The sequence below is a fragment of the Notothenia rossii genome (assembly GCF_949606895.1).
Source record: "Notothenia rossii genome assembly, chromosome: 4".
In the NCBI taxonomy this organism is placed as follows: domain Eukaryota; kingdom Metazoa; phylum Chordata; class Actinopteri; order Perciformes; family Nototheniidae; genus Notothenia; species Notothenia rossii.
In genome coordinates this window covers 66,430,392-66,448,431 of record NC_136902.1, presented here as the reverse complement: position 1 = coordinate 66,448,431, position 18,040 = coordinate 66,430,392, and the positions used below count along the sequence as shown (strand labels likewise).

The 18,040-nt window shown below is 40.3% G+C and overlaps 1 protein-coding gene across 14 annotated transcripts in view; it reads left to right on the top strand.

The window, feature by feature from the left end:
* phldb1b (pleckstrin homology-like domain, family B, member 1b) overlaps nucleotides 1–18,040 on the top strand; it is a 137,996-nt gene that overhangs the window by 74,726 nt on the left and 45,230 nt on the right. For 13 of the 14 annotated variants that reach the window (XM_079677767.1, XM_079677776.1, XM_079677769.1 and 10 more), the window contains one exon: nucleotides 4,687–6,203. In XM_079677767.1, the coding sequence (XP_079533893.1) occupies nucleotides 4,687–6,203 (1,517 nt within the window). Of the gene's footprint in view, nucleotides 1–2,925; nucleotides 3,096–4,686; nucleotides 6,204–18,040 lie in introns of those variants that run through there. The other variant, XM_079677771.1, reaches the window with a different exon arrangement.

The following is an 18,040-nucleotide window of genomic DNA, read 5'->3' as shown; positions in this document are numbered from 1 at the left end:
CCAGACAAACCTTTTTCACCGTACCTGTCTCTGTGATATCTACTTCATAATGCTTTAAAATATCTCCTTCAAACAACTTGACAAAACGAGTTAAATTAAACTAATGACAGAATTACTTACCACAGCTACCATAATGTACCTAAAATAATGGTGTGAATATTAGGGAATAAGAAACTGTACATAACCGTATTTAATGGCTTATTTTATGTCCCCATTTAAATATAGTGGTGCACGATTGAGTCTTAAAACCCGGACTTGGCATTTGACCACTTCCGGTTCCCTCGTCTTGAATTCAACGTTTTCTGAACATATATGAAGTAGCCTGAAAAAGATTTGTGTACAAAAATAGGTCAACCTGCACCACTGTATTGGGCAATGCCTAGTCTTGGCCAATTGGAGGATGTTGTGATGGTGACAGTGGAGACAGATCAGGCGGTAAGTGCCAGTAACTGATCCCTCACTGGCTTCCCAACACATTAAAAAGTCACTGAGCTGGCCAACTGACTTTAATAACTTATTTTCATTTATTTGTTTAAAGTTAAGTGGTCCAAATATGTACAATAAATGTATACAATCCAGTATTTTTTCAGGAATGTGTCCCAATCATATCAAAAGCCTCTTTGCTAGCATTACAAGAAATTATTACTGCTGCCATCTATTATTTGCCTGTTGTGCTACATTTGTGAATGTACCATGACAGGCACATCATGTATTACAAAATAATTCCTTTTGTTGTGAGCTACTGTGTCTTTATGAAGCTGGTCACATTCACCTGGCCATTGTTCCGTTTTGGCTATCTTCACTGGGTCAGTGACGGTCCACTGACTAGCTGTCTTTAGCCAGGCGTCTTTCAGCGAACACCTCTTCACTGATTGGACGTTTCCTGTGCCTCTGCCTGGCCAGCAGACGGCTTTGTGGCTCTGAGCTGCTTACTCAAAGTGGCCGACGGATGGGGTTACAGTATCTTTTTCAGGGACTATTTATAAACCTCTAGTTCCATTCAACTGTCTTCCATCTTTGCACCCTCCCTTCCTCAATGGGTTTCACCTCCAGGTCTTAAAATGTCTATTTATTTTAATTATGCAATGAAATAAGGGACCATAAATGAAATACGTCTAGGCAAGCGGAGAAAATGTTATTCCCATTTAAAGCAGTCAGCACTTCGTTCGTGCCCTTTCATTTACATTTCCAAACCAGTTTAAAACCCACATTTCCATCTCTAAGGGAAAAAACATTTTTTCCGTTAATACTTTATTTTGGTGCATCAATGAGGTCTTAATTCACAATTTTGTATGGAAAAGTTCAGTCAGAAAGCATAACATAGATACACTATTTGTATGTTACACATACTTAAAAATATAGCTGATTCTGATAAAGTATAGATAAGCAACTTAAACCTTCCAAATGTCTAATTTGACTTAAATCTGTTTAGGTTGTGTTATATTCCCATTACACAGTCACATTTAAATAGAGCTGTATTTTGAAGAAATCTAAGTACATTTAGTCAGATCTAAAAAGGTATATTTACTTATCTATTGAAAAATGTCAAAAATGTGTACTTGTACTGTATTTAAACGTTTCCATTTCATGCTATGTTATACTTAAAGTAAACACAACAATTCAGAGGGAACTATTTTCATTTATATTACTCCATTTTTATGACCAATACTATGGGCCAATGTAGTTACTTTGCAGATGAAAATGTTACATACGTAAAAAATACATATAAGACATCAATGGTTTTGTAAAATATGATGCTTTGATATCAATTCAGCTCCAAAGTGTATAACATTGTATAATACGGTTTCAAAATTAGCTCTTCCCTAACCAACTTCAACATTTAAGTGCCGCTTACATGCATACTTATTCAATTGTATCTTTTAATATGTAACATTTATTAACATTTTTTATGCTTTATGATTACTTTAACTTTTTTTTTTGGCAATCAATACTTTAATATAATGTCATTTTCATTGGAGGACTTTACTGGTAATTAAATATTTCTATATGATCCTATATGATAATAATATTCTCCGGCACTATTATTACAAAAAATGCAGTGTTTGAATGCTGCCAAAGCTTGTATTTTTGTAAACAAATGCGAAGAAATATGTCCAGCTTTTTAGACCTTGATAGTTGTACCTGTTCAGGCTACTGTGTTGCTCTGGTTAATCAGACCTAAATACAAAAAGCTATCCTGCCATTTTCCCTGGATGACAACACTGTATTTTAAAAATGGAAGCCTACAATAATTCAATTCACCTAGGGAATTTAGTTTTTAATGCCAGCAAAATATGAGCGAAGTGCCACAGTGTGCTAATGGTTCATTTGTGGATGCCTTTACTTCTCCCCTGTGTCATCTAAAACTGACAGAATCTGCATTATAGAGACAATAACAATGACAAGCCATAACATCCACTGCTGTGACTCTTTAAAAACAGCTCTGTAAATCTCGCAGCAGTTCACATCACCCTGGAGAAGAAGAGATAGGTCAAGGTAGCCATGGCAAAGGAAGTAGGGCGCCTTTTCTTTCAAATTAAAGTACATTTCCGATTTGGGGGGAACGGTATGTTTTAAGACTTATCGGTCTCATTTGTGTGTGTCTTCACTGTAAAGTACAAAAGGCAGTAGGCTATTACCTTTCAGAACATGAGGAACAATGTTGGTATTTGTCACACTCTTCTAGGCATTATTGTAGATTGTGTCTCACATTATGTCTGTCCCATTGAGATGTATATTATAGTAAGTAGCCTATGTATTTGATCATATGCTCGTCTTCGCGATGGGAGCATATGTAAAGAGAATATAGTCATGCTTTTATTTTGAAGGTCTTGACCGAAAAACGCCATGTTACATTTCAGGCAACTTGACCATCGTGATACCGTAAGCAGCAGCGGTGCCAAGCACCCCTACCCCCGCCCGGCTGAAAGACCGCTTCGGTGGTGAATCTTTTATCTCCCTCGCTGTGTGTGGAGCTAGACACGGCAGGGTTCCGTCACACCCGGTCTGTCCCCGGTGTCCGGAGGATGTGGGCCTCAGTGTGTGTCATATAGCAGGTGAACTGCCCTGAAACTGACCGGGTTGTATTCCTTCATGTGAGTAACGTTAACCCTACTGCTTATTGCTGAGCTCTGGGTGTGAGAAGTGATAGGAACCGGTGTCACGCGAAACTTCATTAAAAAATCAGTCGGTTTTATGTTCACTTGCTTTTCTGGAAATGTGAACACAGTGTGGGACACAATTACATTCTTACTTCGATTTATTGGAATGTCATCCTTCATTCGGCATTATGATGATCGATAAATATGTGCATTTATTCGTTAAAATAATTGCATTTTTGTGTCACAATATCCTAATGTGTTCTGGTCGTCTATGGTTAGGGTTATTTAAAGGATGTCAGATGAATCAAGTGTATATTTAAGTAAATCAATCTTGTTGGCGATACAATCAATGCCGAATTGTAGGGGTCCTCACATGTAAGAAAATGTGTTAAGTCATGATACATCCCACATGCAGCATTACCGGTAGTCAAGCGAATATTAAATTGCCATATTTTTAAATGAGGTTTGGTGCACTCGAGCCGATCGTCTGTACCCCATGACATCATTGCATGGGCTTTCCCTCAGCAAACGGTTGCTTTTCTCGTCAACCCACCGCCGTCGTTCTTGACTGTACATGCATTCAAGACGGTTTGTTGTCCGTGCGACACGATGTGACATTGACATTCATGCATTGGTGAACGGATACAATGAATTACTGTGACAGCCTGCAGACCTCAATGCTGTAACATTTGCCTGACACAATCTTCAGATTTAATTGTGGTCAGGTTGTCATGAAGGCAGAGCTTCGTTGTATTGCATTGTAGGGGAGCAGGCAGGAAGCTGCCCCCATCTCTGTTGAACAAGCACAGCTAATGCATTATTTGTGAAGTTTTTATATTTTAGAGCAGTTTTGCCATTGGGACGTCTCTCTCTGACATCATCATTTACTTTAATACAAAACAGAATGTATTTTGTTCTCTCTTATGTTTGTGTAATCGGTTGCACCATCCCACGGTAATTTTGTAAGATTTTTAATATCATAACAATGCTATTGGACAGCTTTTTCTGTGACCTTTTATTACCTCTCGGTGTTTGCACGGATGACTCCGCAACATTTATCTTCATGTTTCTATTTAAACAGTCAAGAAGTCTATTCAAACAGCTTTCATTTTGCATTAATACAACCTGATCCCTGCCTCAAGGCCATGCTGTTGAATCTCCCACATGGCCGTGCGTTTCTGTTGTCATAATCTACTATAGTGACTTCAAACAGACAGTTAAGATTAGATTACCCACCCCGTGTCCTATGTTGCTTTCGAGCCACACAGTAATTGGGTTATGTAGGCACATTTTCTCCTGATCCCTATCCAATGTACAGGCCTATCTCCTCCTCTGTGTCCTTCCTTCTTTCCTCACCACTAATTCTTCCTCTGCCCTTATGCTCTCCTTTCTGACATATTTCTATGTTGACATTTTATAAACTGTAAGACAAGAGTTTTTCTGAATTCTTCAGTATGAGTATATTTATACTTCCCATTCAGACTCTGTTGCACAATAGATTAAACATCACTGTATTCTAGTTTCTATGTTTATTACATTTTTGACAAAGACTAATGAAGATTGATTTTTGTCTTTTTAACCTCAGGCACAGAGAGCTTTGTCAATGGGAATCACCAGGCCAGTCCAGTCCAGTCTCCCCAAACTCATGGAGAAAGAGTCCAGTCTGAGCACACTGCAATCGTAAGCTCTATTGAGAAAGACCTCCAGGACATCATGGACTCTCTAGTCATGGATGATCCACAGCCTTCTTCCTCGGATGGCCAAAAGCCTTCTGGAGGCCAACCCATTCCCCATTCCCCCCTGTCCCCAATGCTCAATGGAGGTGGCAGGTATCTACTGTCCCCTCCTACCAGCCCAGGGGCTATGTCCGTTGGATCCAGCTATGAGAATACATCCCCTCCCTTCTCCCCCCTCTCCTCCCCGTCTGCAGCCAGCAGTGGGAGCTTTACTAGCCCATCTCCTATTGGAGGACCCCAGGACCAGAGTTATTCTCTTCCGCCAGTGCCTGTACGCTCCTCAAGCTACAACTTCTCCACCAATCCCATCGCCGGCTGGGGTGCGCCTGTCCCCCTGCCACGGACTATACTGCCTAACTTCAGCAGCGGTGGGGTGTGCCAGAAGGTTCAGGAAAGCCCCAGACTGCAGAGGAAGGTCTTATCAGAGGCCCCTCCAAGCCCTAAGCCAAGCCGCAGAGGACCTGGCCCTGATGGGTCTGAGAGCCCCCGACAGATTATGTTCTCCTCTTGTGAATCTCTCAGTAGTAGACACATAGTGCCAAGCAGCCCAAGACTCACTACCAAATTCTCTAACTGTCCATCGCAATCTCCTTCCAGTCCCAGGACCAAGTCAACCACAGTGCTCCAGGAAAGACCTGCCAGTCCTTTCAGAGAACAGACCAGTCTAGCTGATTTCCCCCTGACCCCCAGCTCCTCCAGGCAGCTTTCCCAACCCAACAGAGCCTTCCAGCCTCCTCTGGACCCCATCGTCCACATCATCCAAGGATCGCCGCTCCAGCATCATCCGCGTTCGCTGCAGCCCCCTGAAAGCCCTCGCATGGCCAGGAGGAACATGGAGCTGAACGGTGGCAGTGGAGGGAGCTGCAGTATGAGGGAGCTGCCTCCTCTTAGCCCCTCCATGGCTCGACGAGGGGTCCCAGTACTACCAGGGGCTCTCCCAGGGACGATACCAATCTTAAGAACTCCAGAAAGCCCCTCAAGTCTGGGCAAGCTCATCCCGGTGAGTCCCAGGCTCCGACGCAGAACTGGATCTACGTCCGAGGAGCCAACTGGCAGCAGCAAGGGGGTCAGAGCCCGCAGTCCGTCGCCTACCTCCATGATGATGGAGGGCGGTGGGGGTTCGGGAGGACGGAAGGCGAGCTTTGGGAATTCCCTGTCACCTGCTTACAGTTTGGGCTCCCTACCAGGATCTTCCCCTGTTTCCAGCCCCAGGACCCATAGGAAGATGTCCTCAGGGAGACCCCACCCTGGAATGAGGGAGAGGAAGAACAGCATCACAGAGATCAGCGACAACGAGGACGAGCTGCTGGAGTACCACCGTCGACAGAGGGAGGAGAGGCTACGAGAGCAGGAGATGGAGAAACTGGTGAGTCAGGAACACATGTCACCAGGACAAGACTGTTATTTAGTTTGTACCAACTTTTACAGTTTTATAGTAGAGTTGTTTTGTACCTGATATATAATCCTAATCCTAGTTTACCACTTTAGAAAGATACTGCAATGATGATATTATTGCTTCACTAAAATAGCAAGGCTTCATCCCAGACTACAGTTACCAGATCAGTTTTGGGAATGGGACTGAAAATGTTTTTTTTTATCTTTCAGTCTTTTTTCTCTTTTTCTGACTTGATTTTGAGGAAGATGCTGTAAGGAGTAATTTTAATGTGGAAGACTTTTTCTGTTACAGTAATCTGTAACCTGCTTCAGCTGAATATCATGTGCATAGCTAAAAAAAGGTGTTTTGTGTGTTGCCTAATGGTAAACATATTCAAAGTCTTTCATCATTGGAGATTACTGCTCGGAAGTTCTTGCAGGAATGAGAGGATTTTTTAGAATTTATTTATTTTTGCAATATCTTGGTGTTTTGAGGAGAACTGAATATATTGATATTGATGAGCCTTGGAGTCTACAAGTCTATTCTTTTCTATTCTTTTCTTGTTGAAATTAGTTTATAGCACAACATTGATTAGTCGCCAAAGTAAGCTTAGACTTTTATATTTAGTTTGACAAAGAAAATAATTCCAGTGAGAGTGTACTAAGGGTCTTCAGGCATTTTAGAAACTTGCCTCAAGCACATAGTAACCCATACAAAAATGTATGATTACTAGGGATGTAACGATACCAAAAACTCACGGTACGATAATATCGCGATAACAAGTCCACGGTACGGTATTTATCGCGATATTGAATAATAAAGGGAAGAAAAAAAAAATCATAATTTTTTTTTTTTCAATAAAACATTTTTTTATTCGGAAAATATTTCTTTATTACATAATAAATCTGATTTTTACAGCCTTTTTGTAGGATAGCAGTATTTTAAAGTGTCAAAAACAAAGTGACAGTAACAGACTGGAACAAGAAAACCAGTGTTTTTGTACCTACTGGTACTACCCAACAAAGTAAGCATTTTCTTTATGCCACTGCATCTCACAAATAAACAAGGACATTTAATAATCAGACCCTGCAATAAAATAAATCAAGTTTCACTTTAGTTTTTCAAGTAACTCAACTCAAACTCACTAGTCACTCACTCAGCATCATCAGACAGGTTTTTAGGAATATGAGAATGTCCACATTTCCAGGTATTTATAAGCTGGGGTGTTTGGGCATTTACAATATCCCCTGCTCTGGAAACAACTCTCTCGCTTGGTACTGATGTTGCTGGGACACCAGTGGTCGCGTTAACCGAATATTTTATTTAACAATGACGGAAAAATCTGAAAGCAGTCTGTCATTTTGACAGATTAGAACAAACTTGGAACAGCGCCAACGTTTCCCCGCAGCGAGGCTCTGGTGTTATGCCGTGTTATGCATGCCCTCCAAAAGGAAATGATATAGTTCCCAAACCGTAATTTGCCGTACAGATCAATACATGTCTGGGAGGTTTTGCTTCACGCTGTGCGCGTCCCGCGAGGTGCATGCACACACGGCATAACACCGCCCCCCGTTGACAGTTCACGAGCATGCTCTATCGTGAACTGTTCAGACCCGACGGGTAATAAGGGATTATGACGGATATTTTACGATCCTGTCTGTCAAAATGACGGACAGCGAAAAAGTCTAACGCCAGGCTTATTGACATGGCGAGATATAACTATATGGTTGGTACTTGTCAATGTCTCTAGGTGTGTAAATGTAGCCCTGTAAATACGATGTCCTTTTGTGTTATCTGTTGTTTTATTTTCATGTTGTAACCTACTTGCTGCCATGTTGGACAGGTCTCTCTTGAAAAAGAGATCGATGATCTCAATGGGACCACCTGGTTAAATAAAGGTTTAAAAAAAAAAAAGTGTTTTAAAAAAAAAAAATTTTTTTTTAAAATTATTATTTTTTAAAAAAATCGCGGTAGATTTTGTCAGTCTCACGACGGTATTGGGAAATTTATTTACCGCGATACCGCGATATTCGGTATATCGTTACATCCCTAATGATTACCACAAGAGTTTGCAATGAAACTGTCGAACATATTCTTAGTCTTTATTGAACTAGTGTTGACTTCTAGAGAAGCAGAGTTGGGTGATTGCAGTATCTCCATGTTTGTTTGGGAAAGGAGAAAACCCTCTCTGTGAGTTGTAAGTAACTCGACTGTTGGCCGTCTGATCTGCTGCTGAAATGCGGTCTCAGGGCGCCCAGATGAGCCCATAGCAACCGCATTGTTTGTTGTTTCCTAAACTGAATGAAAGCGGGGGAGGGAGCCGCGTTAGACATCTTGAACATGTCCGCCAGTCTGAATTAAACTACTGAGTAAAAGTCCTTTTTAACAAGCCTCTATATGTGTTTGTTGCTGCGTGAGACGTCGTTTGTCTGCCCGGCTTGTAATTACAAAATTAGTTTTTCAGAGTGAGGCTGACTGAAGGCTGCTCTGTTGGACAGGCTGAGACGACATGCCCTCTGTCTGTGTACCAGGTCATGTTCTGGTACCTCCTATAGAGGCCCGGCAGTTAAACAGTGTGTCGGCAGCGCCAGATCTATACAATGAGAAAGTGTTTAACCCTTAAGGGTGAGGCGGGCCATGCTAAATGAGAGTGAACCGCTCAAGTTACTGGTGTTAGGAAATTGTGTAGGTCAAAATGTATATGCTTTTTTTGTTTTCAGGCTGAAAAATCATTGGAATTTATACAAAATCACAATATAGCAGACAATATATAGATCAAAGGAGGCGCAATGTTTATTTAAGGCAAAATTGGTCCAAATATCATTCTGAATTAAGTATTGTGGTGCTGCAGAGATGTCCTGACTCCTGACCCACAAGTCATATCATACACTTCTAGTAGTAGATATGCTAACATTTCAAGTGTAGACATTATTCAATTAAAAAAAAGAGCAAATAAATTACCTTTTGAGTTACAGGAGCTAGCAAACCAGCAGCTAGCATGTAATATTTAGGGCTGTCAACGTTAACACATTAGCACTGGTGGTTAGTCTGGAAAACGTAACGCGTTAGTAAAGATTCACAGAAATTCATTATTCAGAAATCATCAAAACTAAGCTGAGATGTTATAATGAATCAAAACAAAGTCAGACTTAAAACCAGTTTGTCACACGTTTTCTAATTACTACACCACACATGTTTTTGTTTGATTTCACAAGAAAATTCCAGTAAACACTACTATTATAACCTTGTGATTAACCACACATTATTAGTGTGATCAAAAGGATTACATATTTAAATCGATTGACACCACTATAAATATCATGACTTCTGTTCTCTTTATTCAAAAGCAATCAGTAGAACCGTATTTTATTTCAATATATCTTTTCACGCATAGACAAATTGAATTGCCCAATATTATTTTGGTATTTTGGTATTCAGGTGCAACTTTCAGCTTACCTAAAGACATTTCGTTAGGATGGGTTCAGTAAAAACTTGGCATTTATGAGCTTTTTCTCCTCTTACACCAACAACACCTGTAGGGGAACATTTCTCTGCATACTGCACACCTCAGCCTTCATACTCCAGAGTCATACACTACATATTTTGTTGAAAGTATGTTAGCCACAACCACCTTTGGACTAGCACAACTTGCAGGCACACAAAGGAACATATTGACATTAGATATGTGCAGACAGCTCATGGTGCATGAGGTCAGGAACACTTGTGTCAACTAAATAAGGCATATAGGGACAGGCATCATTAACTCTGGGTATGCTTCCGAAATGTCAGAACTGGGTGGCTGCAACGTGAACAAAATACAGATGATACGTTAGCTCAAACATGGAACAAAAACCATGTGATACTTTGGAAAAACACACCAGGTAACTTACCTCAAGAAAAACATATCCAGGGTGTTTCAACACATTTATGGGAAGACATGACAATTATACGTATGGTGAAACTACGTTGAATATTCTTGTCACCAAGTATTTTGTTTATAGCATAGTGTTAGCTTTTTACTTCTGCCGATTGCATTTATGTTTCAAAAACACAAAGTGCTATTAATATGTGGAGATTATCCTGCTGACCAAAATATGTTAATTATCATAAACGTTTGTTGGGCACAGAGTTTATTTTCTGAAGTATACTGTATTGCAATGAGAATATCCCATTGCTTTTTCTTGAGGGACCCATTGTGATGTTCATTTCTTGGTTGGCCTATAACAATCAAGATGACTGCACCACTCTATTTGTCTTTTTTGTTTATTTAAAAAAATGTGTCCCCACCACTTTTCAAAACAAAGTGACACACAGGGACAAGGTGGCTGAGATACAGAGGCAGGATTCCTCCACAGCCTGTGATGTTATTATAATTTCCAATGCAGAAGCTCTCAGCTCTTTGAGGAGGCAGGGTGTGGAGCTGCAGGGCCTGTAATTAGTCACAGTTGACTCACTGTCATGACACATTTTTCTTGCCCTAAAGCGTCTGTTTTTAAATCATTTCGCTCACAGCCTGCTACTCATTCACACAACTGATTACCAAAAAACAAAGTTGTGTGAACAGGGAGTCTCGGAGAAGTTTATTCGGGAGAAAAGAGTGTTATTGTGAAATCAACAGGAGTACACAGCTCCGAGGCAGCGGGAGGCTGCTGCCAGACTACAGCAGCACACTACACCCACTGCAAAAAGCTTGGCTGTTAAAATGTAGATTAATTACATTGTACAATTTGATTAATAACCCCATCTGTTAGGGAGTGCTGAAATATTTATAGTGAGTCAACTAGACATCCCAACCTAATTAGTGGAAATATTTGGGAGAACCTGAGGACTTTTTACGAAATATGTTTTAAGATATTCAATATTTGCAATATATAGCAGAAACATAGCTCTATGTTCAATGAACATTCACAATATCAACCCCACTTTGTTGATAGCTGACAATGTCTTCAGGGTTATCAAGAGTTATGAGACTTCAAATATTTGCTTGAAAACTTGTGTTATAAACTTGGGCCATGAAGTTGGCATTCAATTGTATTTAAGTCATTGAGCACCCTTGTTGCCTCGACAACCAGGATGCAGGATTCCACTAAATGCCTCCCCTGTGAATAGGCACAGTCTGGAATACTTACAAAGAATAGTGCTACAACTGCCAATTTTGTTTATCAAATAATGTGCCAATAAATTGTTTATAAAATGTCAGAAATTAATGGAAAAAATATCCATTCCAGTTTCTTAATTAAAGTCCAAGGTGATTCGTTAAAAGGCTGGTTTTGTCAGTCTTAAACTCAAAGATATCCACTTTAATAGGATATGAAACAGAAAAAAACCATTATATTTCCATATTTGACAGGGAAAGATCTTTGGCTGCCACTGGACCTAGTTTCAAAATGTGCCCTCACCTTATTGTTATCATTATTATTATCAAGCCAAGTGTTAAAATAGGCCCTATTTGATGTTTTGGGCTTTTCTCTTCCCTGTAGTGTGTGATATAGGATTGTGTGCATGTTAGTGATCGACAAAGGCTAAAATCCCAAAGATCACTCCAGAGGGAGTTTCTCATCAACCCACTTTGCCCTCCTATACATTGTACGTGATATGTTTCAAACATCTCTAAGTGGTTGACCAATCACAACAGAGCCGGCCAGCTAACCAATCAGAGCAGACTGGGCTCTGGTTTCAGACAGAGGGTGAAAAAACAGGCAGTATGAGGAAAATAAAGAGCTTTTTGAACATTAAAGCATGAAAACGTGTAGCATTAGAGGCACTAAATACAAATATGAACCTGAAAATAATTAGATAAGGGCCCCTTTAAGTTTTCCATGGTGTTTCAGAAGAGACTTTTCAACACTGACAAGAAAAGAGTTACAGTAATAACACTTACAGCAAAAAATTCAATATTTAAAAAGATCTGAATTATCATCTGTGAGGTGTATCATTTTAAATTAAATAAAAAAACTAACACTCTTATCATTTAATGACAGCTGTGTAAACTGAGAGGAGACATTTTCTTTGGATCTTGAGGATGCGCCCTGTGTAGTAAGCAGTCTGTTGGGGGAGGGGGGGGGGCTGTTTTCTTGGGTCCAGCCTGGCGCTGCTCTCTCCACATGGCCGTCTGACTCCGTCCTGGCTAACACACTTGGCCTGTTAGCCGAGTGGCCGCGTGCTCCGTCTGTCTGACACACAGGCCGTTTTTCAGTCCATTAAAGAGGACCTCATCTCTCCTATGACGTTATGAGGAATACTGCTTTGTTTTGAATGAGCTGCCGTTGGGTTCCCTCATCACTTTCTGTTGCACATCAGATCAGACCAGCACGTGTTTCTTCAAAGAGGGACAAAGAAAGCTTCTCTTTCAACTCACAAAGGCAAACTCTTGAATTGTCATTTGCTATTTTTTTCTTGGCCGTTTGAGTTCAAAGTGATACATTATCTCTTTGTGATGATCCCGGTGTGATTTCCCCTGGGGAGGTTGGTTAATGTCAAACATTGTTAAATGCTTCTTTGGTAAAGCCCAACATGAGAGGCTTAAAGGCAGAAAATATGTGTCGTCATAATATTCTGAATAAATGCTGGAAGTGCCTAAAAGCTGTCCCGGCCGAGTAATTGCATTCTACAGATTTAGAGAAAATATCTTTGTTTGCTACAGATCCTCAGAAAAAGGCACAACATGATGATTTGAACCTAGAAATGAGAATAATGCAAACATATTGAATCAAGGTCAAAATAGGTGTAGAGTAATGTGCCGTGAGAATGACAAAAAAAGACCACTGTCAGTTTGATCAGGATCCTGTTAGTGTTCTTTTTTCATTGATGACAGGCTCGCTGTATACTTTATACTAAATAAACCTACGACTTGATTCACAATATTGATTTTAAATGATGATATTGAAACTATTGTATTGCTTCCTCTCAGAAAAGTTTTTCCGTTTTATGGTGTTTTTATGGTGTAGTTTTGGCTGGAGCTGCGGCACGTCAACGTTCTATCTTAGGTTGTTTGTCTGTCTGCCAGCATGTTTATGGAAAAACTACTGGCCCCATTTTTATGAAACTTGAAAGGGTGTAGTCATTTAAGAGCCATGAAGAACCCATTCCATTTTAGAGCAGTTCCATTCCAACATTAATTTTCACGTTGGTAAACAACCTTGGCGGGGGTCTGTGCTCTCAGAGTGCCTTTCTACTCTGTCTTTGTGACACAGATGTCTGCTGTACTCAGTGCTGGGATTAAGTGAAGTACTACATTTTCTCGAGTAATCGGCTTAAGTACAATTTTGAGGTACTTTTACATGTTTTAAATGATAGAAGCCAATATTGTTCTGACAGCTTTAGTTACTTTCCAGGTACAGATTATTATATAAAACAAAGTTGAAATCAACTAATAAATATTAGGGCTGTGCCCGAATATCCGAATATTCATTCGTTGGAGTAACCTACTATTCTGGTTTCAATTTCGTTATTCGGATATTCGTTTTTCGGATAAATCGTTTTTCTTTTCGTTTTTTCAATTTATTGAAAACTCCAATATCAACGTAATAGCTTGTGCCTCTTCGGGGGGTGCTAACACTTAACCATAAACCTTATCGTTTACTTTCTCCTTTTATATATGTAGATACAACTTTCTTTCCGTTAATCTCCATCACAACGTTGTTTCCATAGCAACAACAACTTCCTGTCAACAGCGCTAACTCTCCTTCAAAATAAAAACATATCCATACAAAATAGGAAGCCAAGCCAAAATAAACTTAAGACAACTGCAACGAAAGTGACAAACACGATGCAATGTCCTTTTCAATTTCAAAGAACACAAATTGGGTTGTATACATTAACAAATAACTATAAAACAACAATGCTGTAGAATAACAAAATGAATGCCGTGAATAAACCGAAATACACATGTTGTTACACACGCTGCTGACCCCCCCCCCCCCCCACAAAAGCGGGCCGAATATTTGCTGCTGATTACTACCGAATATCCGGAGCCTGAAAAATGGTATTCGGGACAGCCCTAATAAATATACATTCATGTATTATTATAGGTGAAGATTCCCAGAACCCATAACCAGAACTTTTACTTTTAGTATTATACGTATATTTTGATGCCAATACTTAGTACTTCTTAGTTCTTCCATCACTGGCTGTACGTGACACGGTGAAATGTTCCTCCTGCATTGTTGGCATCTTTGCTGCTGTCCAAAAGGATTGACAGACCAAATATACTCTCACACTGTCAAACAGAACACCAGCAACGACCAAAAATATCCAGCAGCTACCGGGGGACGTGATCTGCCCACCCAGGCTGCCAAATATAACCTGAACTTACACTGTATACTGTCAGTGGTGAGGAAGCACTTAAAGAGGCCCTATTAAGCTTTTTGGGCTTTCCCCTTTCCTGTAGTGTGTTTCATATCTACATAATACATATGTTTCGTGCATGTAAAAGTTCCCTCCACACAGTAGCTTTTTTGTCTTTGCGTTAATCCTATGCGTTTAGCCGTATGCGTCCTCGTGTGGCTAGGGCCTAAGGGTCGGGACATCTCTAAGCCTTTGACCAATCACACAACCAGCTAACCAATCAGAGCAGACTGGGCTCTTATTTCAGACAGAAGGTGAAAAGAGAAGTAAATGCAGTAGATTAAAAAAACTAATTACATCCAAAATGTACTGGAGTAGAATTATTTGTAGCATAAAATTAAAGTACTCAGGTAAGTTATATCAAGTATGTCAAAACAGTACTTAAAATCAGAACGTGTAGCTTTATAATTGCTAATTAAACATTTTTACAGAGTTGTAAATTTAGATTACATTACATGTTACTTGTTAGACGCTTTTATCCAAAGCAATTTACATACTCAATACTGTGGGCAATCCCCACAGCAGCGATTTGGGGTGAAGTGTCTTGCCCAGGGACACAACGACATGCTGACTGCAGTGGGATTTGAACCTGTGACCCCCTGATCCGAACACCTACGGACAACCCACTATGCCACACACACCTTACCCTTTTTTGTATAAAACATTGTACAAATTGAAATGTTAATACAAGGGATCAACCTGCGGATGTGCACACATCATTAGGCAGATACTAAGTTTGTTACTGTTATGAATTTTAACTAAAAGGGCTCAAGCAGAAAAGACAGTTAAGGTGACTGTTAATCTGGGACAGTGATAACAAGGCGGTCCAAAGGACAGCTGCAGTAATCCAGTGTTGAGACAACATCAACAAATATGCCCTGTTTGGATTTCCTGTGTGAAACAATTACAGATTAGGACGGGTCATGTCACAGGCAGGTCGGACTACTTTCTCTCCATGATGCTAAAGTGATCATCAGAGAATATACAGCAGAGGAGTGACATTGAAAATACTATTATAATTTCATGACTGTGTTGTGACCTCACCACTAGAGGGGGTCGTCTACCTGTGTAATGTTCTTAAAGTGAATGAACCAAAAATCTTAGTAGCAGAAAAAGACCCAGAGATTGTTGGGCATTTATGCATTAAATAATATCAGAATGATCAGAATAGGTAATGAAAACCTTTATTTTCATCGTTTATCAATCATTGTACTTTCTTAGAGAGAAAACTAAATAGACTTAATAACAATATTAAAATATGCGTTGCAGTAATCCATAGAAAATTAAACTGAATACCTTAAAGGGGAACTAAGCCCATTTAAAAAAAATGCATACATATTATTCCCATAGAATAAGACAGTCCAAAATATTAGCAAACATGCACAACTCATCAAAAGTAAAGAAAAAGAAACATTTGAAATCAAATGTGTGAAATCATCAAGGATCACATTTGAAGTGGCTCCATAGCTTCAGAGTTATTAGGGTTGGAAGTAACACCTTTTGACATGGCCTCCTCCTTGTCATGTATCGCCACACTGACTCCTGGAACCCCCTGATATGCTTCACTTAAATATAACTGTCAGTAGGTCTTTATAGTTTTTATTTATATGCGTCACACAAAGCACTTCAAAGAGTTGCCCTTATTCGCTGCATTACTGATCAGGCAAAAGAGAAATGATGAGGCTATGAGGAAATATGCAGCTAAAGCTAAAACCTCAAGCTTGTTGCAGACCTGTTACCTAAAGTAAAAGAAAAGTCATATATATTTTGTTATTATTTAATCCATTAGTCTATTTTAACAAAGAGTGTGATATTCCTCTAGATATTTAAAGTTAGCCCCTCTGCTTTTCTTAGAACCAAATGGCAAGCCGCCTCCCACTCGAGGAAGTCCCTACATATTTTGAACTGTAACTCCGCCCCTGTTCACACAGATCCCTCACCTCCTCTCACAAGACCTGGGGAGGGGGGGGGGGGGGGGGGGCTGCGCTCCATCCGTCCCCAAGTAGCACAGCCGGTTGTTCAATCACTTGACAGTACAGGAGGAGCTGTGTGGAGGCATAGGGAGCAACAACGCTACACTGCTGGAGATCCCCAGTGTCTGAGTGTGTGTGTGTGTGTGTGTGTGTGTGTGTGTGTGTGTGTAATGGACCGGTATCATGTGCTGGCTGGTAGCAGGACTGTCCCGGCGCTGAGGGGAGGTCAGAGCAGGGAGCAGCTCTATCTGCTGGCTCTGGCTAAAGACAAGCCGCTCTTCCTCAACAGTGTGGCAGCACTCATGAAGGTAACCAATGCCGCTGCTAATATGAACAAACTCTGTCTCTCTCTGAAGGGATTTAAAGAGACTGAGGATTTTCCTGTGATGGTTCTGATTTGGATAAGATACACAATGTTTGGAAAGGCCCACTACTGCTGGGGTCAGATATTAACAAAGGGGGGCTTTCAGGCCTTCACACTGCTTCACTGTGCCTGTCGAGCTTGAGATATATGTTGCATGTATTCACATTAGGCAGGGGTACTGACTTAATCTGTAGTGTGTGGAAGTTTCAAACCTGAGGGTCACGTAGGAACTTGCTTCGTACAGGAATTCAAAAGTGACGTAACTAAGTGAATCAGAATCCTGCAATATGTACTAAAATAATCCCTTAAGTATATATTTTTGCCACATCGACAGTTAACATAACATGTAAGAATGGCATCTTGAGCCATTCTCTGGGGTATTTTTTGGCAAATACTTCACATATTTATCAGACGATAAGTCACAACATCAAAGCCAGAGTTATTTATCAAAGATGGGGGTTATTGAAGTCTGTCAAGAGGTCAGAGAGTCATGCCGGCAGTCGATGAAAGTCATTTGAGTTGAAAGATGCAGACATTTGATATATTTTCGGATAGAAAATGTTGTCAAGTTCAACAAATATCTCCTCATGTTCTACTACTTGTCCGTTAGATGTGTGTACTGTGCTAAAAACTATTTAAGTGTTTGCATACAGTCTATTGGAAACAAACACTGTTCCAGACAAACTATTGGGTGGTTAATGCTTGTGAACTGTACAGGGGAAAGGCCTGTTTGGAGAGAAAGGCATTGGCACCGAAAGTGGTGTTAAATGTAGAGGGTGGTATGTTCATGTCCTCACATTGTCTGGAGTTCCTCGTTGACACAACAGGAATTCACATTGATCTAAATGACTTTTAATCTGTTGGGTTTAAGTGAGGGTTGTACCTAGGTAGAGCGTGCAGGAGGCACAACATCACACCAATTGAACATCTGACATGTAGTGGTCTCGAAATGTGGACGTTCCTTTAATTTGTCCAAGAATTCCGGCATCACACAAAAGTTTCATGAATCTTTTGTTTCGCTCCATTTCGACTTTGTCGTTGGCGACTTTATTTAAATAACCCTTCTTCTTCACACTTTAGGGATGTCCCGATCACCTTTTTTTTGCTTCCGATCATTTGATGTTGACAATTTGCCGATACCGATT